Here is a 20,238-nt window from a genome sequence, read left to right as displayed (position 1 = left end):
CCATCTTTAAAACCCATATTTGATTAATTCATTTCTACCTTTGATTTATTTTCTTTTTTCATTTGATCTCTAATTTTAATTTGAAAAACATCTCTTGGAAGGGTAAAGAAAACTAAGATCTCACTTAATTCCATTATGATGATGATGGCGGTGATATTAATATTTGTTGGATGATGATATTGACGATGATGGTTTTGGGTTTTTAATAATTTTTAATTATTTTTATTATTTTTATTATTTTTATTATTTTAATTGTTTTTCTGCGTTCAACTGAAATATTCTAATAATTTTATTTCTTTGACTATATATTATGTATTAATAAAATTTAATTTTGATGATGATGTGATACACTTTTGTTTTGATATTGTTACTAAATGATGACAAAATATTTAGTAATATTAGTATTTAAATAATATGAAGAAAAAAAATAAATTTTGTATAAAAAATAAATTTTGTACAAAAAATAAATAAATAAAAATAATAAATTAAAAATAATAAATTCAAATCATAATTTATTATTTTCTATTTATTTTTAACTGATTAAACATACACAAACTATCTTTTCTATCTTATCAAAATCTATTGAATATAATATTTGTAAAATTTGGTGATATATGGATGTTAATTATATTCAAAAAAAAAAAAAAAAATTAAAGTATATGCTTTATTATTTGTATAAGTTGGCTGATAAAGTGGGTTGTGTTTAAAAATATAATTGAAAAAAAAAATAAAAAATAAAAAATAAATTATATAGAAAAAAAAATAAAAAAAAAATAAAATAAATAATATAGAAAAAAAAATTTTAGTTCATTCTTAATTATGAAATTTAATTTAATATTAAAAAAAAAATTAAAAAAATAATAAAAAAAAAAATTTAAAAATTTCTTTTTTTTTTTTTATATTTTATATTTTATGTTTTATATTTTATAATTTATATTTTATATTTTTTATTTTTTATTTTTTATTTGTTATTTGTTATTTTTTAATTTTATTTTCTTTTCTTTCAATCTAGATTAAATTTAAAATCTAAATTTTTCATACACAAGGTCCATTGTATTTTTGGTGAATAAATACAATAAAATTTATTAAAATAAAAATCGATATAGATTCAATATAATTTATGTGGATTAAAAAAAACTTAAATGTAAACATTATATATGACTACTATTTAATTGAGAATCCCCACTTCAAAAAAGAAAAAGAAAAAGAAATAATGGAAACAATATAACTTAAAATAATATATATATAACTAAAAATACAATTAAAAAAATATGATAGTGGGGTAGTTTTCACTTTTTTGCACATGTATAGTTAAGAAATTCAATTTATTTTTATACACCCAACACCCACCACACTAACACATAAAACATTCTAAATAAACAATTATTAAAACTATTTAATTTAAATATTCTAAAAAAGGATATTTCCTCTAATTAATAAGTGTTTTTTTTTTTTTTGTTATAACCTTATGTTATTTTTTTCAAATTTCAAAATGATTATAATTAAATTAATTAACAAGTTGCCCACATATTTAAATTAAATTTAAAATAAATAAATAAATAAATTAAAAAAATATATGTATATATAAATAATTATATAAATAAAGTGAATTTTTATTTTTATTTTTGATATTAATCTTTTCATTAATCAATAGTTTTTTTATAAATTTTTTTTAATTTTATTTATTATTTTTTTATTTTCAATTTATTAAATTTAATATTAATTTTATTAAACTCATATTCCCCAATTATTGTATTGTTTAAAAAATTATTTTTATTTCGGCAAACCAATTAATAAAAATAATAATATTTTTTTATAATTATTGTTATTTAATTTTTAAATATATATTGTATATATATATCAGTTAAAAGTAAAATATCTCGAATCAATAATAATAATATAATAATAATTATAATATTATTTAAACATTACACCTATTGATCAATATAAACATTTTAAATAAAATAAATAATATTAAAATATATATTTATGTATATTATTTTACAACATTAATTACATTTTAGTATTGTCCTTTAAATAAAAATAAAACACTTTAATCCAAAATTCACACACAATATTCTTTCAAACAAAAAAACTATTTTTAACCATCAAAAACTAACAATAACACTCACAATATACAACAATCATACAATCTATACAATAGTATTTTTTTAAATATTTAAACATTAACCTGTGTGTGACATGTGCTTAAATAAAGAATAATTTTTTTATTGAAAATAAAAATTTAAATAAAAATACTACCATTTTTGTTTTATAGTGATATCATCAAGATAAAATTTTATTTATTTTTTTAAATTTATTTTTTAATCAGTTAATATTTAATTTTAATAATATTATTTTTTATTTTTTATTTGTATTACATATATATATAGTTATATATTTTAAAACTTTTCAATATTATTTGTTTATTTTTTATTATAACATATATTCTCCAATAACAATTAAACAAATAAATAATAAAGATTTTATAAAAATAATATTAAATATTTTTTAAAATGTCTTCATATAATCATTTTATAGAATATCAAAAACAATTTTCATGTCCAACAATAGGGCATCTAACCAACGATCAATTATTATTAAAAAATAATGAAACCAATAACAACAATAACTTTAATGATAATATCAATGATTTAAACACTCAATGGAGATTTTCTTTTCCATTAGACCACCATTTAAATAGTGGCAATTTTAAACCAAACCAACAACAAAATAATCAAACATTACAACAACATCAACAACAACCTAATAACAAAATTAAATATTGGAAAAATGGTATTATACCATTAAATAGTAACTCTTTTAAAAGTTGTCCAAATTTATTAAACTCTTATTCAAAACATAATTTAAATAAATACAACTCTGATCTATCAATCACAAATAGTATAAAAGTATTGGATGATCTTTTAGAACCAAGACCGGCAAGAAAAAATACAAAAATAGAAGAGATGGTCAAAGGAAGAATTAAAGAGAGATTAGGAAAACTTTTAAATAACGAACTAATGGAAAAACAAGGTAAAGCAATTGGTAAAGCCGCCTCAACTTACGAAGATAATATTTTAAAGTCCAAAGAAAGAGCAAAAAAATATATTTTGTTGTCACAATCAAATTCAAATCTAAGCTCTGTTATTATTGTCAACTAATATTTTAAAATTTTAATTGTAAAAAAAAAAGTAAAAAAAAAATAAAAATAATACTATTATCTGTAGTAGTATTATACTTGTTAAATAGTCTTTTAAAAAAAATATATATAAATAATAATTGCTACACTTTTTTATAATGATTGTTTTTAAAAATTTTTTTATATTATTTTTAATTTTTTCTTTTTTTTTTTTTTAGTTTTTAGTTTTTTATTTTTATAAATACTATTATTATTTATAATTTGATGGAGGGTGCAACTGCTGTAATTTTAACTTTTCTTTTTTCGAATTTAATATTATAATTATTATATTATTATTTATTGTATTGTTATTATTATTATTATTATATTATTGTATTTAAAAAAATTATTGTTGGGCATTGATAAGTTCAACATCGAAAATTAAGGTTGAGTTAGCTGGAATACCTGGTAATGATTGACCACCGTATGCTAAGTTTGATGGAATGATTAAACGTCTCTTACCACCAACTTTCATACCCATGACACCAATATCCCAACCAGAGATAACTTCTCTAACACCAATACGGAAATCGAATGGAGATCTAAGTGATGAATCAAAAGTTTTACCATTGGTAAGTTTACCAATATATTTGACACCAACCTTTTTACCGGCTTTTGGTGAAACACCAGTACCAACAACGATATCTTCATATTGTAAACCATTCTTTAATGTAACGATGGCAGTTCTAGCTGGAGCTTTGGCAACTGGTTGTGGTTTAGCTGGGCTTTGTGGTTTGGCTGGGGTGGTTTCTTTTTTGGCAGCAACTTGTTGAGCTGGTTTAACTGGGGTAGCTTCTTTTTTGGCAGCAACTTGTTGAGCTGGTTTGGCTGGGCTTTGTGATTTAACTGGAGCAGCTTCAACTTTTGGTTTTTTTTCTTGTTGTTGTTTAGCTTGGATTTCAGCCTTTCTTTTTTTTAAAATAAGTTGTTCGAGTTCTTCCTCATCTTCTTCATCATCTTCTTCTTCTTCATCTTCTTCTTCTTCTTCTTCTTCGTCTTCTTCTTCTTCATCATCTTCTTGTTCTTGACCTTCACCTTCTTCATCACCATACATTGAATCAACAAAATAACCAGTAAGATGGATTGTGTTTGGACCAATAGCTTGGAAGATAACTTCTTTACCTTCTTCAAAGTTGGTATCTAAGACAGCGCTTTCTGAGCCATTTAATCTTAATGAGCAAATGCAATAAGTTTTACCGTCATATTTAATTTGTAAAACAGTACGACCTTCTTTGGCTGTGGCTGCTAAACAAGCAGTAGTAACATGAAGATCGAAACTTGGTGTAAATTTGACTTCTTTTGATGATACTTCGATACCCCAAAACATTTTATCTTTTTATATATATATAGGATGGATGAAAACGAATTTAAAAAAAAAAAAATTTTGTGAAAAATATTATTTTTAAAAAAAAAAAAAATTAAAAAAAAATTTTAAAAAAAAAATAAAAAAAAGGAGGTTTAGAAAAAAAAACGAAAGTTTTTTTCAAATTACAATCAAATTTGAATAAAAGTTAAAAGAAAATGAAATAAAAATATCTTTTTAAACAGTTAAATGGTATTGGTTAACTATTTATAAATAAAAATAAAAATTAAAATTAAAAAGTTGAAATTTTATGATATTTTATTTAATTCTATATAACCAACTAAAAATAAAATAAAAGATAATATATGAAAAAAGAATATCTTTTTTTTTTTTATCTATTAATTTTTTTTTAATTTTAAATCATAAAATTTAAATGTTTTGAAATCTTTTTTTTTTTTTTTTTTTTTTTCGGAATGTGATTGATCTATAGAACAATTTTTTTTAAATTATTTTATGGACTAGATTGTAAAAAAAAAAAAAAAGTAAAAATTAGTATTTGTTGCAAGGTAAATTTTTATAATTTAGATATAGGAGATACATACATGACATGGTAACCAAACTTTTTGGTTTTAAGTATTTTGCTGCAGAGGAAGATGGTAAAGAAACTGATACCGAAAGCTACGACAGAGCAAATCCAACCAATTCCTGGACCCCATGTTAAGATACCATCGGCATAACTACCTTTGAATTTGTTGCAAATATCTGAACCATTAAGTGGGCCAGTGGAGCCAGCTGGAAGAGGTAAACTTGGTAAATCATTGCATAAAGCTTTGTTGAATCTAAGGAATAAAAGTGAAGCAAGACCATTGGCAAGGAAAACAAGAATTGACATTACAAATAATGACTTTCTAACTTTTTTATGAACACGTTTGAATAAAGCAACTAAGGTGATTAAAATACAGATACATGACTAAAAAGATAAAAATAAAATTATGATTGGTAAATATTTTTTATTTTTATAATAATTTTTTTTTTTTTTTTTTTACTTACGAAAACAAATGAAACTAAAATAAGTCCGAATGAAATAAACATTACATCACGACTTTGTGATTGGTCGTTCCAGTCATATGGCTTATCGTGATAAAAAAGACCTTGTCTATTTATATCAACCTCATAACTGAATGGTGAAATATTTAAATTGAAAGCATACCAAGCGGTTGCAGGTAAGAAAGAGAAAACATTCAAACCAATAATTGCACCAAGAAAAAGGACGGTAACTATACCGGCTATTATATTATGTTTTGACATTTGATTTTTTTCTTTTTTTTGATTAATTTGATTGATTGATAGATATTTTATTTAATTTATCTCTTTATGAAAAAATTTTAGACTATTGTACAACAAGAAAAGAAAAAAAAAATAAAAAAATTATTATTATTAATTTTAAAATTAATCAATTATTTAATTATTATTTATTATTTATTATATGCTATGTGTGTAGGAGATAAAAAAAAAAAAAAAAAAATGGAAAGGAAAAAAATTTTTATTGGATATAAAAAAAAAAATAAAAAAAAAATTTAAAAAAATAAAATAAAATAAATTTATTATGATTTTTTTTTTAATGATTAGGAGGAAAAAATCCAATGAATGTTTTTAAAAATATAAAAATAATTTATTTTTTATATTTACATATTTCTAAAAAATAAATTATAGTGTAATATTTACAAAAATAAAAGGACCTCTTTTTATGGAAAAAAATATTAAAAGATTTTTTTGTTTTTGAATTTAATTTGGGAAAAAAGATTTTATTTTTTTTTTATTTTTTTTTTTTTTCTTTTTCTTTTATGGTAATGGGGATTGAACATATAAATGTAATGTAAAGTTTGTGGATATTTTAAATATATTTTTTAAATGAAAATTAAAAATAAAAGAATAAAAAAATAAAAGATAATTAAAAAAAAAGAGAAAAAAAGAAATAGTGTTTTTTTATTTGTTTATTTTTATTTTTTTTATTTTTTATTTTTTTTAAAAAAAATTCTATAATAGTTTAATATAAATCTCTTATATCTTCTTGAAGACTATGACCTTTTGTAATTACTATATGTAAACCATCAAGTTGAGCACCATTATATCTTTCATAGGCATGTTTGGCATCAACATCTTTTGAAAAAACGACATAACCAGAACCTTCTGATCTACCAGATCTGTCATAATTAATTTTAATTGTTTTGATTTCACCAATTTTTTCGAATACTAATCTTAAATCATTTATTGTAATTGCGTGGTGAAGATTTGAAATGTTTAATCTTGAGCCTGTGAATAGTTGAAGATTCTTTCCGCTTGGTCCACCTCCACCTCTATGTGATACTGAATTTCTTTCAAAAAGTGTTGGGCCATTACCAAATTGTTTTCTTGTATTTATTGTTTGTGGATATTCATTATCATCGTTGTGGAAGTTGTTGAAATTATTGTTTCTTTTTGTAGTTAATCCTCTTTCTCTTCTTGGTGATACAATATGTGATGTTTTTCTTGCTGGTGATGAGATTGATTTTGTTACTTTAATTCTATCCAAAGCTATAGCTGGTCTACTTTCACGATCTTCTTTTCTTGAAATAAGTTTTGGTGATGTTGTTTTTGGTTTGGTATTGTTTTGGAATGTAATTTTTAATGGTGGTGGACGGATTGGTGTGGTAGTAGAGGTAGCAGGGATTGTTGTTGTTGTTGTTGTCGATTTTATAAAAGTTTTCTTTGGTTTTAATATTTTCTTTGTTTTGTCTATATCTAATCTAGCTGTAAATTTAGTTGAACCCTAATAACGGTTTAAATAACTATGGTTAATAATTAATGATAGATGAAACATTAAAAAAAAAAAAAGCAACAGTACCCTTGAGCCTCTTTTACTTGATGGTAGTGATGATGTAGTTTTAATTGGTGTTCCAGCACTTTTTCCACGTGCTCTACTGCCCTTTCTTTCATTTTTTATAATTTGTTCCAATGACATATCCATAGCTCTATTTATTGTTTAATTTTAAATGAAATAAAAAAATAAAAAAAATAAAAAAATAAAAAACAAAATAAATAATAAAACAATGAATGTAAATTATTTATAGATTAAATAAATATATTAATATTGAAAAACAATAATATGAAAAATTTTAAAATATAAAAGAAAAAATAATAAAAAATAATTTTAAAAAAATTGAAAAAAAAAAAAAAAAAAATTTGAAAAAAAATTTTAAATAAATTTTTAAAGGTAAAAAAAAAAAAAAAAAAAAAAAAAAGATATAAATAAAACAATATTCCTTTAAAAAAAATATAATATACAAATAGTTTTATTTGGGATTATTATAAATGATTTGATGTTTTTTTTTAAATATATTTTTTGGTTTTTTTTTTCTTTTTTTTGGTTTTTTTTTTTTTTAAATTAAAAAAAAAAAAAGTGATAACTTATTCTTCCATTTCCCCGTCTAATCCGTCATATTGTTCCTCCAAATCTCCAACATCTGCTTCATCTTGTTGTTGTTGTTGTTCTTTTTTTAAGGTTGCATTTGCAATTTTTTCATCAATTTGATTTTTGGTTAATGGTTTGTCGATTTCGTAAAGAATTAATAAAGAATTATCTAATTCAACAGCGTTATATCTTTCGATTGAGGCTAAAGCATGGGCCTTCTTTTTAAAGATAACGGTTGCTTCACATTTTTCGTTATCAAGTTCAAAGTCCTTGAGAGCGCCAATAACACCAAAGATATAGGCAATATCACTTTGAATAACGGTTTTTGGTAAGTTTACAACTTTAACACTATAGCTTAATTCGTTTCCGTGTTCGTCATATTCTGGCTCGTCAACGTCTTCTGATTCTTGTTGCGGTTTATTCATACTTGCTGTTGTTGGTTTTTTTACGTTACTATAATCTCTAATACCACGTGGATCGAAAAATGTATGGTCAATTGAATCTGTAATTCTAGTTCTTGGTATATTCTTTAATTTGTTGTTATTACGATGATTTACAAATTTTCCTCTGTGTTGTGGTGGTGAGAATTGTCTGTTATTCATATTATTATTTCTATTGAATAAACCTTTATTATTGAATTGCATACGGCCGCCATTCATTGGATATTGTTCCTGTTGTTGATATCCTGGTCTATTATTGTTATTCATATTATTCTTAAATGTGACCTTAAGGTTTTGTTGATTATTATTGTTATAGTTTTGTGTTTTTTTAATATATGGTTTTTTTCCTGGTTGATTTGATTTAACAATATCATCTAGTGAAGACTCCAATACATTTAATTTTGGTGATTCGGTTTTTGGTGACCCATTGCCATTATTATTATTATTATTATTATTATTGTTGCTGTTATTATTTTTGGTGAAACCTCTACCTCTTTTCTTTTCTTTTCTATCTTGCTTTACAATATCATCTAAACTAACAGAACTATATTGATTTCTAATTTGCTCTGCGTCCATATTTATATATTTATAATATTAATAATGTATTATTATATTTTAAATATAAAAGAGATGTTTTAATTTTAATTAAAATTATAAAAAATAATAAAAAAAAAATTTTTAAAAATTAAAAAAAAAAAATTTTAAAATATTTTTAAAAAAAAAAAACTACCAAAAAAAAAAATAAATATTTTATTTTAATATTGAATAAATTTAATTTATTAAATCGATAATAATTAATAAATAAACCAAATAAAGATTTATAAAAAAAAAAAATTATTAAAAAAAAAAACAGCACTGTTTTTTTATTTGAAATTGGGTGTAAAATCTTTTTTTTATGGATTTCAAAATAAAAAAAGCAATCAAGTTTCAAAAGTCATTGATATGTTCGCCTAGTATTTCACCAACATTCGATTTAGATGATAAAGCTAGTGGTGTCATGGGATCTTTGGAAATTGATCTGATATTTGTTAAATCTCTTTGTATAGATCCAATACTAAATTACTTTGAACATCACTTGACCAATAGGTCTTAATTCACTACAATTTAAAACACCAATATTAATTCCTCCACTATTAACAGATTGTTTAAACTCAATAATGTTGAGAGGATGGTTTTTTATTGGTTTTTAATAAATTTTCAGTATTTGTTAAAACAAATTAAAAATAAAACAAATAAATATTAATAAAAAAAAAAAAAATTTGTTATTTGTTATTTTTTATTTTTTATTTATCGATAACTATTATTTTTTTTAATTTATCTATTCATTTGATTATTTTGATTGTTTTGATTACTTTGATTATTTTTGATTACTTTGATTACTTTGATAACTTTGATTATTTAAATAAAAAAACTAACAAAATTTAATTTATTATTTTATTTAAATTTTTTATTTTAATTTTTTAGTTTTTAAGATTTATTATACTTCACATATGGATGTTTGAAAAAAGTTATCAGAAAAATTTATTTGTTTTCTTGAAAAAAAAAAAAAAAAAAAAAAAAAATGATTACATTGATTTCTTTCTTGACACCATCCACGTTGCTAACGCACACACAAAATATATTTTAACGAAAAATTTTTTTTTTAATTTTAATTTTATTTTTTATAATTTTTTTTTTTTAAATTTTTTCATAAAAAAAAAAAAAAAAAAAATTTTTGGTTAAAAAAATTATTTTATTATTTGTATTAATATTTCATCTCATCTTGTTGTTATTTTTTTTTTTCTTTTAATTAATTTTATATTTATTTATAAAGTTTTGTTTAAATTATTTATTTATTTCACAATATTTATATAACTATATATATTTAAATTTAAATTTTCATCTGTGTGCGTTTTTTTTTTTTTGTGGGTGTGATAAATAAAAAAATACATAATAATTGTTTTTTTTTTTTTTTATATAATTAATTAATATTTTTTAATTATATTCTCACAAGCCATAAATTTTTTTTTTTTGTTCCATATTGCATTGTAATAATAAATAATCACTTTTTAAAATTTATATTAAACAAATTAAATCTATAATAGGGCATTATAGTTTTAAAATAATATAAACACAGAAAAAAACAATATATACAAAATTTATAAATCATGGCCGATTTTCAAGAAACAGAAGCAGAATTTGAATCTATCGCAAAAGAGTTAGAGTTGGGTATTAAAAACCTTTCAAAAAATAGAAGAGATGTTGCAGGTGTAAGAATCGTGGTTATTATAGTTATATCTTTATATCTTTATTCATTTACTAATTATTATTATTATTATATTATTACTATTATTTAGACTGTAGCATTATTAAGGAATAGATTAACTAGAGCAAAACAAATTTTAAGATCATATAAATTAGATTTTAGAGAATTACCCAAGGGTGATCAAAAACCATTTCAAGAAAAAGCAAACGAATATGAAGAGAAATTAAAGAAATTAGAAAATGATTTAAATTGGGCAGAAAGAGATGATGGATCAGGATCTCCTGCTGCAGCAACTGTACAATCGAATGGAGTTCAAACTCAAAATGAAGAAACCACACAAATTTTAAACCAAGCCAAAAATATTCAAAAGAAAGATTTAGATGCAGTTCGTAGAATTGAAATGGATGTTGCTAACATGAATCAAGCTGGTACATCAACCCTCGAAGAAATGGCTGTACAAGAGGAGCAAATGAAAAGAATTCAAAAAGATATGGAAGAAGTCGATAGTAACTTAAAATTAGCAACCAGACAAATGAGAGCATTTGCAAGAAAGATGGCTACTGATAAAATTATTATGGGTCTTATTCTTTTAATTGTTATCGCTATTATTTTTGTTATTATTTATACCATTGTAAGACCAAAATCAAATCCAAAAGTTGCTGATAGAATTATACCAGAATAATCAATAATTTTTTAAAATATATACACATAAACAAAAAAAACAAAAAAAAAAAAAAACAAATAAATATAACATTTAAAAAAATTAAAAAAAATATAATTATAGTATTATTATTATTATTATTAATGCGTATCTTTTTTTAAAAAAGATAATATGTTTAAAAAATAATGTGTTGTGGGACTAAAAAGATCAATTTTTTTATTTTTTTTTTTTATTTTATTTTATTTATTTTTTTATTGTTAATGTTATAATATTTAAGCAACTAAATCGACAGTATCGTCTTCAACAATTTTTAATGATGATTTTGTTTTGTTGAACCATTCTGTGATTCTGTTATTCATAGAGTTGATTTGATTGAGATCTAAAATTCTTGGAGTTACCCAAGTGATATGAATAATTTGAACAGTTTGATCAATTGAACCTTTAATAAGACCTAATGAGAGGGATTTCATTAAAAGATGTTCGATTTCAGTATCTGGAAGTTTAGTGGCTTGAGCAATCTTTTGGAATGAAATTGATCTTTGATCTGATGGTGTTCTAAAAGCTAATTCTAAAAGTGCAAGAATTGAAATCTTTTGTCTGAGCTTTTGCATATTGTTTGTGATGGCTGTTTGTTGTGAGATAATATCACGATGTTGTGACATTAATTGTTCAAATTGAGCAATATCACCAATATTAAATGCTTTTAAAAATGCAATTAACCATGAATGTTGTGATCCTTCTAATGCCTTAAGAATTGGATTTGCGATCTAAATAAAATAAAATAAAATATTAATATGTGTGTTTTTATTTGACATGGTAATAATAAGATTATAAATGATAATTACTAAATCACCAAAACCATAAACATTTTCACCAACTAAAGCAGCAATACAAAGGTTATAGGCAAGACTAGCTTGTTCTTCTTGTGGAATAGTTTCTAATTTACAATATGATAAGTACATTAAAGCATTTTTATAAAATTCGCTAGCTTGGTTTTTGGCCTAAAAAAATAAAATATGGTTAGTATTATTAATGTTTTTAATATTAAAATAATATATATGTAGAAATCTATTACCATATAGTAGTCAGTGCTAACACGATAAAATGATGAATAAACAATCCAATCTAAACCAGTAATACCTTGTAATTCTTCTTTGGCGATTTCTAATGTTTTTTTACATTCTTGTAATTGATCTGTACCTGCACGTAAATTTGAATTTGCCATATATGATAATGATAAAATGTATGCTGATTTATCTTTTGAAACTTTTTTTGAAATACTTTCAATGAATTTTCTTGATTCATCAATATCTAAATAAATGATAAATAATTAAATTTTTATAAATATAATGATCGATTTTATAAGTATATTTATAAATTTATAAATCTTACCAAATTGTCTGGCAATGGCAATACAAATTTCTACTAAACTTAATGGTTTTAATTTGGCTTCAAAATCTTTGATAAAATTATTATAAAAGTTATGTAATTCTTTCTTTTCGAGCATTTGTGGTGTAATAACAAATACTTCAATAAGTTTAGTTAATTGATGCCATAATCTATAGAGATAAAATTATAGTAGTTAGTAAATTGATTTTAATAAAGGGTTTGTTTTTTTTATTTTCCAAATTTGTGTGATCTTACTTATTATCGTATGTTTCTCTGATAGCATTGATTTGATCAACATAATCAGGAACAATCTTTTTTAAATGTTCTAAATATTCAAGTGGTTTATATTGGGCCATTTTTTAAAAATATATATATATAATAACAATAATATGTAATAATGAACTTGACAAAATTAAATTAAAAAAATAAAAAAAAAAGAAAAAAATAATTTTAAATTATTAAAAAAAAAAAAAAAATTTTAAAAAAAATAAATTAAAAAAAAGAAAAAAAAATTAAAAAAAAAATTAATTTTTTTTTTTGTGTTTGTTCACACTTGATTATTTTTTGATTAAAATAATACTATTTATTTGTTGATAAGAAAAATAAAAATAAAATAAAAAACATAAAAGGAAAACTTTTAAATACATAAAATGGGATATGTTTTTTTTATTTAAAATATTTTATTACATTAAATAAATAGATAAAAATATATAGTAGTTATATAGAGTTGGTTTAATTTGAATATGTATTGTCCCACTGTTTAGTTTGCTTTATGATTTATGATTTTTTTTTTTTAATAAATCATATATAATAAATATATAAGTTATAAATTTGAAGTATATATATTAAATTAAAAAAAAATAATTATATTATTTTTTTTTTCCAATTAATTTGTAACGATATTTGATATCCATTTGCTTTCTCCATCTGGAACTAAATAGGCTCTTGATGTAATTGTATCAATCATTTTAATAATATCGTCTTCTAAGGCTTGAATGTATTGATCTTCGATATTTAAAATTCTTTTTTTAAATAAAATAAAAAAAATAATAAGTAAATTGTTTTTTAATAAATGGTGAAATTGTTTTTTATATTTTTTTACTTACTTAATAATTATATTTTTTTTATCAACAAGAATAAGTTGTTGAATATCTCTATAGTGAAGAGTAGTTCTAATTAGATTGTTATGAATTCTATATATTTCGGTTGGAGTGAATCTATACTTTCTATATTGGTGTCTACCATACCAATTGGTACGAATAGTGTCACATTCGAAATCTGCTTCATCATTAACTGGTTCGATAGGGGTAGACCATGGGTTCCAAATATTTGAGACCAATCCGAATGATATCCATTCCAATATATTTAAGCCAGAATCTAAATAACCAACTGAAAGAGTTTCTTTTTGTTCGATTTCTTCGATATCTTCGATTTTATCAGAGATGAATGCATCAACAATTTTATTATTTTCATTTTCTTCGTTACCATATTTAATAAGAGTACTAATTAATTCGTTAAGTTGTGGTGAGTCTTCTATGGCAATTCCCTCCTATTAATTATAAAAAAAAAAAACATTAATATACCTAAATTATAAAATTATAATTATATTGTTAAAATATTTACACCCCATAATTGACCATTAATTTCAATATATGGATATCTTGGAATTCTTTTACAGTGGTCTTTAATTCTTTTTTGAATATCAAAATTATTTGCAATATCAAAGATTGAGATTAAAGAGTATGGAACTTTTTTATTTAAAAAGAATTTTGCCAACTTTTTCTGTAAATCGATACCTTTGATTGTTGTTTTATTATGATCAACATAAATTTTAATTCCCTAAAAAATAAAATAATTATTAGTATATAAAACTTGAAAAAATTTTAAAAAAAATAAAAACACACAAGCTATAAAACAAACACCTAAAATTATTTTAACACACAAAATTAATATTTTTAAAAACTTACATAAGAGTCATATAATTCTACCATTTTTGTTGTGAATAATTCTAAATATAATATAATATAGATAAGAAAACAATATATATAAATTTTAAAATGTGTAATAAAAAAAATAATAAAAAAAATAAAATTTATAAAATTAAAAAATAAATTAATTCAAAATATAAAATTAAATTAAAAAAAAAAAATTAAAAAATAAAATAAATTATTTAAAAAATTAAGTGAGTGAAAGGTAGAAAAAAATAGAAAAAATAAAAATAAGTTTATATTAGTAGATGTTAATTATTATTTTTGTATTGTCTATTTTAGATAATAATAATAAATATTTTTAATTACATGTGCTAAATAATATTATTTGTTGTTTTTGTTGTTGTTGTTGTTGTTGTTTAAAATTGAAATTTATTTGTATATATTAAACTAATAATTATAATTATGTAATAATAATTAAAAAAAAAAAAAAAATAATTATTTATCGTTTTTGTTTAAATTTTAAATAATTTAAAATTAAAAAATAATTTATAATAAATTAAAAAAATAATAAATTCAATAAAGAGTGTGGTAATGTGTGTGTATATATATAATTTTGTTAAATTTTTATTATTTTGTAAAATAAATTTATAATAATGAAAAAATTAAATTAAATTTGAAAAAATAGTAATAGTAATTGAAAAATTAAATTTAAAAAATTAAATACAATTTGATTAAATGGTTACTATAATAAATTTATTTATTTATTTACCATAATTGGTGAGGAGTGTGAGAATATTAAGTGAAAAAATTAATATTAATTTTTTGTTTTATAATCGAGTATCTAAAAATAAATATTTTTATAAATAAAATTACTTGATATGTGCAAAAAAAAAAAAAAAAAAAAAAAATCGATAAATGATAATATTGTGATTGTGGGGGTGTGTTTTGTATGGTGATATTCATATTATCTTCGTCATCATCACCATCATCATCATCATTGTCGGTGTTTCCATAAAGATCTTCCCTACTGCCACCCTTTTTATTATTTGCAACAACAGCTTTTACAGCGCCTTAGTTTATAGTGACCCTAAACTTCTTTGCTAAACAATTATCTAACATATTTTGACCATCAAGACCAAATGATGAAATGGTTGATACACATTCTTTTGAGAGGTCTTCAAATAATTGACCGCCCATTTCGATAACAAATTTAAATTCTTTTAGTTCGTTTTCATTTGTTTTATTTGATTTACAACAACCTTCATCATTACCGCTACCGCCACAGCATCCACTATCCTCCTCATTTGTTTTATTTGAGTCACAAGATCCTTTATTGTCACCGCCACAGCAATTATCATTGGCCATATTGCTTTTGTTATCTGTTTTGCAAGTGCCTTCATCACCACAACATTTATCTTTTTGAATATTATTTGATTTACAACAACTATCAATTGATTCGTTTTCTGATGTACTTGTAGTATTGGTTGTAGTTGTAGTTGTTCCTGCTGCTGCTGCTGAAATGGTTGTTTTTGAAAGGAAATCGTTTTCATTGATTTCATCATCGCTATTGTTTTTTTCGTTATCACTTTCATCTTTAAAATTAAAAAATTGGGCCTTTAACTCTTCAATAGTTGGTGATGAGCATTGTTCTTTAATGACCTTATTAATTTTATCGACTAAATCACCTAAAACGGAAGTATCTTTACCATTTGCAAATTGTTTGTTATGGTGAAAAAATACATCTACTGAACTAACTAAACCCAATAACAAAGACCATTTATAGCTTTGTTCTGATGCTTGTTTAAAACCTTCGTTAAAACCTCTTTGTAATGTTTTCTCCTTACCAATCTCTAACCCATCGGAATATCCAATCTAATTTTATTATAATTAAAATGATATATTAATTTAATTGAAAAAAAAAAAAGTAAAAAACAATTATGATAATTGATAAAAGTTAATAACTGCACATTATTTATATACACATACAGGTGAAATACGTTGAACGGTTCTATTTAAGTCATTATTCAATGAATAATCACCATCTTCATTATCCGAGCCAAAAAAATCATCACTTGAATTATTTCTATTCATTTTTATTTTTTTTTTATTTTTAACTTTTTGATGTATGGTAGTTTGATATTGATTGTGCACAAGAAAGCAAACATGCAGCTATATGCCAACTTGATTGATTCGATGAAAAAATTTCAAAATTTTTTTTTAAATAAAAAAAAAAAAAACAAAAAAAAAATAAAAAAAAGAAATTATTATTTATAAAATTTTTTTTTTAAATAAATTTTTTATTTTTTATTTTTTTTTTTTTTTTTTTTTTTTTTAAAATTTAACAAATAAAAAAAATATAATCTTTAAAAAAAATCAACAATTTTTAAAATTTATTTATTTTGATTATATAATTGTTTTTTATTTGGTGTAATTAAATAAAGAGTGAAAAAGAGTAAATTGATATATTAATATATTAATAATAAAATTTGTTATTATTTTTTTTTAAAAATTATTTTATTTTTAAAAAAATTTTTTATTTTTTAATTTTTTTTATTTTTTTTTAATTATCTTTTTTTTTATTTTTTTATTTTTTTTTTAATTTTTTGTGTAGTTATTGTATATTATATATATATATCTTTATTTTATTTTAATTTATTCACCATCATCCATAATTATCATTGTAAATTAATAAAATATAATTATTATAAAAATATTTTATTTTGTTTTTTTGTTTCATTTTTTTATTAAATATTCCAATAATAATATAAATATAAATATATAATCATCCATTTTATACTAATTTAATTAAATTAACATAAAAACAGTAAAGTTTCTTATTTGTTTATATTTTTAATTTGTTTTTATTTTTTTAATTTTTTTTGTATAATATTGGTAATAGCTTTTAAAAATGGGTAATAATACTTCAAAAAAATCACATCCAATATTTGGTGTTCCAAATAATAAAAAAAAGATTGGTATGTTCTAAAGTTTTTCATAATTAATTAAATTGATAAATTTAATTATAAAATCTAATAGTAAAATTTAATTAATAATAATAATAAAATAGAAACTGTAACTAGCCCACCAGCTTCGACAACTATAAATACACAAAATCCCACACCAAACAATAATATATCAAATACAAATACCAATACTAAAGTTCAAACTAATAATAGTACAGTTGGTAACAATGGTACAACTCAAACTAGTGTTAATAATGTCAATAATAAAGTTTCAATTTCGTAAGTGTGCTAATATAAAAAAATAAAAAGAAAAAAAAGAAAAACTTATTAATTTATTATCATTAAATTTTCTAAAGAAATAGTAAAGAAGATAAATCTAAAAGATTAGAAGAGTTTTATGAAAAATATAGAGATCACGAAGATCCAAATGTAATTGGACCAGATGGTATAACAAAACTATGTAAAGACTTAAATGTTGAACCAGAGGATGTAGGTTTTTAAATTATCTTTTTTTTTTCCTAATTTTCATTACTAATCGATTGCCACCATCTCTACTATTATAGGTTGTTGTATTAGTTTTAGCATGGCATTTAGGAGCTAAGCAAATGGGATATTTTTCAAAATCGGAATTTGTTGGTGGATTATCAAAATTAGGTATTGATTCATTACAAAAACTTCAATCACATTTACCAAATTTTAAAAAAGATTTAGATGATCACAATAACTTTAAAGATATTTATAGATTTGCATTTATATTTTCAAAAGAAAATGAAAATACCAAAACAATAGATTTAGAAAGTGCTTGTAGCATGCTTCAATTAATTTTAGGCAATAGATATCCACACACAGAACAACTCCAAGAATTTTTATTACAAGTATGAATAGTTTATAGAATAATAACATTATAACATTGTTATTGTAATATTAATATTAACATTTTATTTTTTTATTAATTTTTAGCAAAAAGCTTATAAAGTTTTAAATATGGATCAATGGCTCTCGATTTTAGAATTTTGTAAGGCCATCAATGCAGATGTTTCAAATTATGATGAAAATGGAGCATGGCCAGTTCTTTTAGATAATTATGTTGAATGGCGTCATGAACAAGCAGCAGCAGCAGCAAAATAATGCTTTAGGCGCTTGCTCAACACATAAAAAAAATCAAAACAAATTATTATATTATTTACCAATCATTATACCTTAACCGTCATCATCAACTATCACCGCATCCATTATACTCATTTCATAACGCCACCATAACACCCCTTTCGTCAAAACCACCGCAACCAAAAACAAAACTATTTATAAATTTACAGAAAATGAAAAGAAAAAAAAACATTTAATTTATATATTGTAAATTGACAATAAATAAAATTTAGGTTGTATTATTTTAGAAAATAATATAACTAAATTTATTTATAAAATAAAAACATAAATGTATAAAGAGTATTTTTTTTTTTAAATCTTTATTTTACACATTGATAATGTTATTACTTTTTTATAATTATAAAAAAAGGTTGTATGATCGTTGTTTGTATATATATTAAGTGTATTATTGTTATTGCTTTTAGGCCTCTTGGGAGAATGAAAGACTAACATAATCTTCATTTGTAATTAAGGCATTCTTGGCATAATGTGGATTGATTCTATTCTTTGGTAATGAACATTGTTTAGAGAATAAGGAATTGAAATTCATAAAATAAACAAATGAACTAATTGCTAAACCAAGTACTGAGCCTGCAAGAATATCTATAAATAAATTAAAAGTTAGAATGTTATCTATTGATATTTTAGTAATTGTAAATATTTACCATCGAAATTGTGGTGGTAATCAACAACACGTGATACAGCAACTAAACTAGAAACCATAAATGGTGATAAACAAATTAAAGCTGTGAAAATATTACCCCCATCTCTAAGGAAAACTCTGGTTTTACCACAAAGATAGAAAGCTAAAAAGGTCATACCGCAGAATGAAACTGAACTATGACCACTTGGGAATGATTGTCTTCCGTCTCTAATTAAAGCAGCATCATTTAATGCGACTCTGGCACCATAATCTGGTCTTAAACGACCAGCAATAATCTTTAATGTGTCTGTAAATAACATTGTAATGGTGAATGCTTGGAATAAACCAAGTGCTGCATGATGGAGATCGTGACCATTACGATGGTTAATAAAGAATCCCAAGAAAACAATCATTGGTAAAACAATGGCTATAATCATTAATAACCATGCTGGAACAATATCTGGAAGAAGTGGGTATTGAACTGCTTGAAAATTGGATCCATCTGGTTCGTATCTAACATTTGGTTGTAATACAAAGTTGAATATAATACTCTCTGTTATAAATATACCTGCGCATGTAAACCAATCAATTAAATGCTGTTTTGTATACCATTTGTTTTTTTTATAATGTGCAACATTGTGAATCATTTTTTTAAATTTATCTTTTACTTGATTTTTGGTAAATGATTTTTTATTATTGTTTTTATTATTATTCTTTGATTTTCTAATAAAGATAATTTTTATAAAATATACTCTGAATTAAATAATTAATAAATTAATTATTATTGTAATTTAATTATTGATTAATTAATTGGTTTGATTTTTGTTTTATTTTATTTTATTTTATTTTGATTGGTTTAGGTTTGATTTAATTTGGTTTTTTTTT

At 21.7% G+C, this 20,238-nt stretch overlaps 10 protein-coding genes across 10 annotated transcripts; 2 read left to right on the top strand and 8 right to left on the bottom strand.

Annotated features, from left to right (window-relative positions):
- Positions 1-2,516: 2,516 nt before the first annotated feature.
- On the top strand, positions 2,517-3,164 carry DICPUDRAFT_75581 (uncharacterized protein; the record flags this gene model as incomplete). The annotated part of the gene is made up of 1 exon (XM_003284589.1): positions 2,517-3,164. One exon carries the CDS (start codon positions 2,517-2,519, stop codon positions 3,162-3,164), a length of 648 nt encoding a protein of 215 aa, XP_003284637.1.
- Positions 3,165-3,542: 378 nt separating this feature from the next.
- On the bottom strand, positions 3,543-3,845 carry DICPUDRAFT_12681 (uncharacterized protein; the record flags this gene model as incomplete). Its single annotated transcript, XM_003284568.1, has 1 exon — positions 3,543-3,845. A coding segment is annotated over one exon (303 nt), but the record flags the coding sequence as incomplete, so codon positions are not given.
- A 1,150-nt stretch (positions 3,846-4,995) lies between these two features.
- DICPUDRAFT_75579 (uncharacterized protein) lies at positions 4,996-5,792 on the bottom strand (the record flags this gene model as incomplete). The annotated part of the gene is made up of 3 exons (XM_003284567.1): positions 4,996-5,002; positions 5,087-5,454; positions 5,535-5,792. The coding sequence occupies 3 exons, from the start codon at positions 5,790-5,792 to the stop codon at positions 4,996-4,998; spliced, it is 633 nt and encodes a 210-aa protein (XP_003284615.1).
- A 739-nt stretch (positions 5,793-6,531) lies between these two features.
- DICPUDRAFT_75578 (uncharacterized protein) lies at positions 6,532-7,491 on the bottom strand (the record flags this gene model as incomplete). Its single annotated transcript, XM_003284566.1, has 2 exons — positions 6,532-7,293; positions 7,369-7,491. The coding sequence occupies 2 exons, from the start codon at positions 7,489-7,491 to the stop codon at positions 6,532-6,534; spliced, it is 885 nt and encodes a 294-aa protein (XP_003284614.1).
- Positions 7,492-7,931: 440 nt separating this feature from the next.
- On the bottom strand, positions 7,932-8,951 carry DICPUDRAFT_148411 (uncharacterized protein; the record flags this gene model as incomplete). The annotated part of the gene is made up of 1 exon (XM_003284565.1): positions 7,932-8,951. The coding sequence occupies one exon, from the start codon at positions 8,949-8,951 to the stop codon at positions 7,932-7,934; it is 1,020 nt and encodes a 339-aa protein (XP_003284613.1).
- A 1,571-nt stretch (positions 8,952-10,522) lies between these two features.
- On the top strand, positions 10,523-11,302 carry DICPUDRAFT_75576 (uncharacterized protein; the record flags this gene model as incomplete). Its single annotated transcript, XM_003284588.1, has 2 exons — positions 10,523-10,624; positions 10,712-11,302. The coding sequence occupies 2 exons, from the start codon at positions 10,523-10,525 to the stop codon at positions 11,300-11,302; spliced, it is 693 nt and encodes a 230-aa protein (XP_003284636.1).
- Positions 11,303-11,553: 251 nt separating this feature from the next.
- Positions 11,554-13,026, bottom strand: DICPUDRAFT_45610 (26S proteasome non-ATPase regulatory subunit 13; the record flags this gene model as incomplete). The annotated part of the gene is made up of 5 exons (XM_003284564.2): positions 11,554-12,048; positions 12,127-12,282; positions 12,357-12,592; positions 12,674-12,840; positions 12,926-13,026. 5 exons carry the CDS (start codon positions 13,024-13,026, stop codon positions 11,554-11,556), a joined length of 1,155 nt encoding a protein of 384 aa, XP_003284612.1.
- Positions 13,027-13,309: 283 nt separating this feature from the next.
- DICPUDRAFT_45609 (uncharacterized protein) lies at positions 13,310-15,020 on the bottom strand. The gene is made up of 5 exons (XM_003284563.1): positions 14,968-15,020; positions 14,638-14,678; positions 14,294-14,509; positions 13,777-14,219; positions 13,310-13,692 (listed from the first exon to the last, which is right to left on the bottom strand). Exons 2-5 carry the CDS (start codon positions 14,659-14,661, stop codon positions 13,557-13,559), a joined length of 819 nt encoding a protein of 272 aa, XP_003284611.1. The 5' UTR covers positions 14,662-14,678; positions 14,968-15,020; the 3' UTR covers positions 13,310-13,556.
- A 652-nt stretch (positions 15,021-15,672) lies between these two features.
- DICPUDRAFT_28038 (uncharacterized protein) lies at positions 15,673-16,692 on the bottom strand (the record flags this gene model as incomplete). The annotated part of the gene is made up of 3 exons (XM_003284562.1): positions 15,673-16,103; positions 16,188-16,473; positions 16,588-16,692. 3 exons carry the CDS (start codon positions 16,690-16,692, stop codon positions 15,673-15,675), a joined length of 822 nt encoding a protein of 273 aa, XP_003284610.1.
- A 2,439-nt stretch (positions 16,693-19,131) lies between these two features.
- On the bottom strand, positions 19,132-20,000 carry DICPUDRAFT_75571 (uncharacterized protein; the record flags this gene model as incomplete). Its single annotated transcript, XM_003284561.1, has 2 exons — positions 19,132-19,313; positions 19,376-20,000. 2 exons carry the CDS (start codon positions 19,998-20,000, stop codon positions 19,132-19,134), a joined length of 807 nt encoding a protein of 268 aa, XP_003284609.1.
- Positions 20,001-20,238: the final 238 nt, after the last annotated feature.

The sequence above is a fragment of the Dictyostelium purpureum genome (genome assembly GCF_000190715.1).
Source record: "Dictyostelium purpureum unplaced genomic scaffold DICPUscaffold_28, whole genome shotgun sequence".
Taxonomy (NCBI): Eukaryota; Evosea; class Eumycetozoa; order Dictyosteliales; family Dictyosteliaceae; genus Dictyostelium; species Dictyostelium purpureum.
The sequence above is the reverse complement of the archived record's forward strand: the minus strand, read 5'-3'. Positions and strand labels throughout refer to the sequence as shown.